Source organism: Conger conger, chromosome 2, assembly GCF_963514075.1.
Source record: "Conger conger chromosome 2, fConCon1.1, whole genome shotgun sequence".
Lineage (NCBI taxonomy): Eukaryota > Metazoa > Chordata > Actinopteri > Anguilliformes > Congridae > Conger > Conger conger.
This window is the reverse complement of record NC_083761.1, coordinates 22,567,739-22,574,063: the sequence shown is the minus strand read 5'-3', so window position 1 is coordinate 22,574,063 and position 6,325 is coordinate 22,567,739. Positions and strand designations below refer to the sequence as shown.

The 6,325-nt window shown below is 41.4% G+C and overlaps 1 protein-coding gene across 1 annotated transcript; it reads left to right on the top strand.

Annotated features, from left to right (window-relative positions):
* The first annotated feature begins 1,000 nt into the window (after positions 1 to 1,000).
* Positions 1,001 to 5,738, top strand: LOC133121746 (cytochrome c oxidase subunit 7A-related protein, mitochondrial-like). Its single transcript, XM_061231186.1, has 3 exons — positions 1,001 to 1,154; positions 3,197 to 3,331; positions 4,106 to 5,738. Exons 1-3 carry the CDS (start codon positions 1,083 to 1,085, stop codon positions 4,241 to 4,243), a joined length of 345 nt encoding a protein of 114 aa, XP_061087170.1. The 5' UTR covers positions 1,001 to 1,082; the 3' UTR covers positions 4,244 to 5,738.
* Positions 5,739 to 6,325: the final 587 nt, after the last annotated feature.

The following is a 6,325-nucleotide window of genomic DNA, read 5'->3' as shown; positions in this document are numbered from 1 at the left end:
TTTTAAAAGATACTTTTTAACCAAACAATGTCATTAAGACAAACATAGATCATGCTGATGTGTAGCCTACAAATTATGCATAAGCATGTGTTAACATTGTACCAAAAAATGGTAATCATACAATACTGCAATATTCATAATCAGCGCAATAATTGATGCGCAAACTAATCAAGACCTGCATGATTACACTATATTATTAATATGCTGGATTCAAGTTGTTGATTAATACGCTATAGGCCTATAGCGTATTCATCAACAAGATATATACAAACTATACAATATAAGATATATGAGACATAAGATATACACTCACCAAGCACTATATTCGGAACATTTTTACTTTATTACACCTACTTATTATCTAATCAGCCAATTGTGTGTGCAATGCATACAATCATGTAGATACGGGTCAGGAGCTTCAGTTAATGTTCACATCAACCATCAGAATGGGGAAAAAATGTGACTTTGACAGTGGAATGATTGTTGGTGGCAGACAGGGTGGTTTGAGTATGTCAGAAACTGCTGATCTCTTGGGATTTTCATGCACTCTAGAGTTTGCAATGAATGGGGCAAAAAACAGAAGAAAAAAATCCAGTGAGCAGCTGTTCTGCAGACAGAACCGCCTTGAGAGACATCAGAGGAGAATGGCCAGACTGGTCAAAACTGACAGGAAGGTGACCGTAATGCAAATAACCACACATTACAACAGTGGTCTCTGAACACAAAGCGCATCATATCGCTAAGTGGATAGGCAGTAGAAGTCTAAAATAAGTCTACTAAATACCTAATAAAGTGTTTGGTGAGTGTTTAAGAGATATATGGTAAGAATATATAAGTATATTGAGGCATTCCCACATGTATGTATAATTATGAGAGTTATAATTACTAGAGAGCAAAAACATAAAAATGGCAGGTAAAACCATTTTTATCAGAAAAGAAAGAACACGTTTATAAACAGGCAGACATAAAATCTGCCCTATACGTCACTATTATGGGACGTAACAAGGTCCTTTAATGCCGCGTGCGCAGCCGAGAGCTGTGAAGAGGTGGATACCGCATTCGTAGCATTTATTTTGGAAAAAATGTACTACAAATTAAGTGGATTCACTCAAAGACTGACGGGGTCACCCCCGTCGACTGCGTACAATCCACAGGTGAGTAATAGAGGGGTGACTGTTTGCTCATGTAAATGTATTCTTTCTGGGATGACGTGACCTTCACTCAGAAGTTTCGTATTTTGCTTGCTAGCTAAGTGACGAAAAACCGTGTTAGGATATACTGCTTACCTGTATGTTTAGGCTTTAATTTTAAACACTGCTTTACGCAATAAACCGAAGCTTATACATGATGTAAATGGGTTATTTCTGATCGAGTTCATCTCTCGCTTGAAAATCCCTTGCGTTCTTCCTTTGTATCTAGCTAGCTATGTTAGTTGCATGTTGTTGACGCGTGCTGTTTATAAAGTCTTTTGAGTGTGACTCCCAGTCTGTACCCAACCCAATAGTAACATTAATGAGATCTCACGGCAGACTACTAAAGCCAAAGGAGCTCGAGATGTCTTTCCGTCTGGGTTTTGGCCTTGGGCGTCCTTGGGTTGTGAGTGGCATGGTATTGTCACCGAGCAGTGATTACATCGCTCTTTCTTGATATACCTAAGGATCAAATTCCCAATACCTATTATCCGCGCTTGTATTATGACTAACCTTCAGTTCTCCCGTTTTAAGACGGGTATTCACGGTAGTGGCCCATATCTTTGTATGAAGATTAGGCTAATCTCTAAAATTTAAGGTAAGTTTTTGTTTGTTGTGTGAGGAAAAATGAGACTCGACTGGAAGGGTAGGTTGACGACTGACGTGAGGAAGATGCGGGACAAAATGGCTTTTTAAACGGGGAGCTTGTTTTCATTAATATGCAGGGTTGCGGAAGAACTCTGTTTGTTGGGTGGGGTTATGCGAAGACATTTAATCCTCACACATCACTAAAAGCATGTTTGTTTTTGCGCGCTTCAAATGAATGCATACACGGATGGATGAATGAAAGTGACAAATCTGAAAATGATCAAAATAAAAGGCTTGCTTATTCCTCGCACAGCCCAAAGTTGCTTGTTCTATTGAATATATAATCAGCCCTCTACCCTCGTAGTCTTGGTGCCTGCTTTGAGCATCCTGCCAAATGCTTTCGGCAAGTTTAATTACTGTTAATTAATGGCTGTCTAATTTGAAGTTCATATCCTCGGTTAATGAGTGATAATCAGGTAAACAGCACTGGACACCCTTTAATTTGTACATTACAAATTCATCAGTACAGAGTTTGCTTCAAGACTAGCTCCTTATGGCCATCTGCACGACTGTCATCTGGCACGCTGTTCACAAGGGCCTTTATATGGAAAGGTTATGGCGGCTCAAGGACAGTGATTACTACTTCTATGATCCACAGGCTGAAAACCTCTGCTCTAAAGCATTGCTTATCTGGGCCTTGCTGTGTGAAATCACCATGAAATTGCTGTGAGCCTTTCCTGAAATATACTTCATTTAACAGAAGGGTATTGGGACAAAAATATTTATGAAACAATGCTATTGCTAATAACCCTAAAGTAGTATTAATTTGTTTCTGAGTGTGCAGTAGGGCTGAGTGATATAGCCATCGCGTTATAACAGCTTTTTTTTGTATGTGTAGTTACAAATATCTCCAGCTTGCAGTGTTAGACTTCTTTCAGTCTTATTTAATCATAACTGATGTGGTAGCATGCCTCCAATTCTCTGAGCCAAAGTGAAATGCTTCCGGGGGAAAAAAGTCACTTGTATCTTTTAAAAGTTGATATGACAGCAACAGGGCCATGCTGTTTCCTTGTGATGGATAACTTCAACATGACTACGAGGATAAAGTGCGAAAATGTAAGCGATGCGTTTTTCAAAAGGAATAGGTAAGTTAACCAACACTGAACATATTACAAGTGATGTTGTTTTTTTTCTCTCCCGGAAGCATTTCACTGAAGTTGTTACCGTATCAAGTATGACTTAAGACGAAAAGAAGGAATGAAACCTACCACCACCTGCCAGAGATGTTACTTTTTGCACTAAAAGGACTATTCGTATGTACCGCGACAGCTAAACAGCGCAGCCTGAGTGTGCAGGCTCCGATCGTGCTCAGGTGGGACTGTGTGTGTCTGTGCTAAGCCACTCTTCTGCTTCTGAAGGGTCTCAAGCCGTCGGTCCCTGCAGATCCAGCCCCCATGGTCTTTGCCAGTCCTACCAAAGTGGTGTCTGAGTCGGGCTCCGTGGTGGAGTTCTTGGGCGCCAACAAGATCCCGGTCCTGCAGAAGCTCTTCCAGGTAAACTTACACAAATACGTTTTACCAAACTTACAGCCAGAGCTTTGAACCTTCAACACTGTCTGGGGTATAGTTACTCAGTTAATAGGAGGGCAGCACTCAGAAAAATAACAACAAATGATAGTGGTAAGCTGGACAGATTGCACAACATTTTGGGGCAATCTGGAACTAATTAAAAAAAAAATGTTTTGCATAGGAAGGAAATTAGTGTCCACACACTTAATCTCCTCAAACATGGAGTGTTTTGAATGTCTTTGGTCTACAAGTGCTTTTCTTCATGTGTCTGAAGACCCAGTTTTAATATTTTTAATTTTGTCACAGAAATTTAGAAATAACTGCTAACCATTTTCTAAAAGAGTATGCATTGCTAAAATAAAAATTTTCTGGATCATTATGATTGTTGTGAGGATTTATTAGCGTGTTGGATATTCCCTGTTGAAAGGTCTGTAGCTTTATCAGGGTATGTGGGTCTGAGTGGAAAAGCATATATTGACACTGCAGATTCAATATTGTTCTCCTTGTTCTCACTGACTGCCTTTTATTGTCCAGTTTATAGTCCAGCGATGAGTGTAGTCGTGTCGCTCGACTGAAATTGCAGAACATTCGGGAAAGTTCTATGGTCACCTGATGTAAACTATATATATATAAACTCACTCCAGTCGCTCAAAGTGTAAGCCAAATATTGCTGCCTCCAGCGATTGAACGGTGTCAATCACAGCAACACTTTGTCACTGGACTATAAACTGACCTTAACTTCTTTCTTTCACCATACAGAAATCGGACGGTGTTCCAGTGCACCTGAAGCGGGGGCTACCGGACCAGCTTCTGTACCGCAGTACCATGGCCCTCACTATAGGCGGGTTCATGTACTGCTTGGTGGCCCTGTATATCGCTGCACATCCCCGCAAGTGAACGTCTGCTGATCTCGGCTCAGCCGCCAACAAAGCCGCGAAGAGGATGATGATGGCTGTGGCGGCCATTGAACAACATTGTGCAGGCTCTGTCCCCACCATGGACCTGACTCCTCTTATTTACTTCTCATATATTTATTAACCCAGTCCCAGTGGAAACTCCTGCCCCATATTCTGCACCCTCTACCCCAGCACTCACAGCTGTCAAGGACATACACTGACCTGCTCTCTGCCCTCTTTAGCCAGGACCAGGTGTGTGTGTCTGTGTTTGTGTGTGTACATTTCATTTTCCAACTTTCAGTGTGTGAATAACTCCAATTTTGTGAACAGCATCTGTGAAGCGGTCAAGCACATTTTTGAAAATTGGGGTCCGGTCTTCTGGGAATTCGAGGAACTCTCGTGTTCAGAAACCGAGGCAAGTGTATTACTGAGAGAGTGGCTGGTAGGGCAGGAGAATATGTGGGAGGGCAGGAAAATGTCTCGGTGCATGGATGTGCTACATCCGTCTTTCCCACATATCCCTGCTGTATAATGGCACTTGTACAAATTACATGGATGAGCAAAGCTGTTATCTAGGAATTTTTGGACAGACGTTATTATTCAACAGATATTTAGTATTCTCAATATATTCTGCAAGTATTTCCGGAAACATTGGTGACCCCATTTTGATAGGCGCGAGGAAGTTGGGTGAACGCAAAATTCAAAGATGGTGGCAAGACTGTGGCCGTGCACTCAACCACCAAATGCAATCGAGTGTTATGTGCTCATCGATATACGAAAACCCGAATGCCCTCCCATTCCCTTTGACTCCCCATGTCCACACTGCAAACGCAAATTAATTTCTCAGCTGACCTGCTTGTATGAAGTGAATAATAGTCACACACTGCCGAATTACACAAATGTATATTGTGCATGCTGCATTTCTGAACGCAGCCCAGCGAACCTCAGCTCTGTGAGGTGTTGATGGGGATGGATGGGGCTGCTGCCAGAGCTAGTGCTGCGTGTTTCTGTGTAGGACCGCCGCCTTTTTTCCCCCCCTGCCCTGCCCTGCCCTCCTCGTTTTCCGCTTTGGCATTTCTCAGCAATCATTGGTTTCCTACTACCCCTCGGAGGTAATTACAGAGGTTTTGATTTTGCTAATGGAAAAAGAATTGATTAATACGCATTGCAGGCTGAGTTAATTCTTCTGCAGCGGAAAAGGGTTCTGGTGCAGAGCCACGTAATGGAATTTTGAATTGCTTTAGAAGTTTCCTGTTTTCCCACGCCTAGTGCTATATACCGCTCGGTTTGCTTTTTAATTGGGTTGCGTGACATTCTTTACATTATGTAAATCTGTACAACACTGGATTCCACCTCCACTTGCCGCTGGTGATGTTCAGTCTACAAAACAACATGATGCCATCTTCTCATGTCCAGCATTGTGGTGTTTGGGAAAATACATTATATTTTGTATCGATAAAATATAAATGAATACTAAATAAAAAAACTTCTGTACAGCCTGTCTTTTCGTAAATTTTTTACCTCTTCATACGGGCAATTGTAAGTGGTGCTGTTTCTGTTCTTTTGGCTGTACCCCAGCTCTTTGAATTTCAAACGAAACCGTCAACGAGGTTAAGGTGCAGACTCCTCTTTAATTTGAAGGTATTTAAATCCTTATCGGGTTCCCAACAGTTGATTTTCTCAGCCTGTCTCTCACTGATATTCTTTTCTTATTTCCCAGCCTCACTGTGGCTTCCTTGACATTCATTGGCACAACTCTGGTCCTCATGTTGACATGCATGAATAACAGACTCGAGGCAATCAAGCCTAGAATCTATACTCCATATTGAAAGCTTTCTTATGTCTGCATGAAGGAAGCGATTGAATATGGAATAACCACAAACCACTCAGAAGTCATTAAGTCCAATTAATTTTGGTTCCCTAAAATGGAGGTAAAAAGTATAAAAAGGGATACAATTACGACACTCAAAATACCCTCAAATTATAGGCGTCTGCATGTTAACCTCAGTCATCATTTTATTTCAAATCCTATGTGCTGGAGTACAGAGCCAAAGGAACAGAAATTGTATCACCGTCCAAGTAG

Excerpts from the sequence above, each read along its gene's own strand:
- LOC133121746 (XM_061231186.1), top strand. The coding sequence starts at position 1,083 with ATGTACTACAAATTAAGTGGATTCACTCAAAGACTGACGGGGTCACCC. Across the intron at positions 1,155-3,196 it reads CGACTGCGTACAATCCACAG|GGTCTCAAGCCGTCGGTCCC; the intron begins GTGAGTAATAGA and ends CTGCTTCTGAAG. Across the intron at positions 3,332-4,105 it reads TCCTGCAGAAGCTCTTCCAG|AAATCGGACGGTGTTCCAGT; the intron begins GTAAACTTACAC and ends TTCACCATACAG.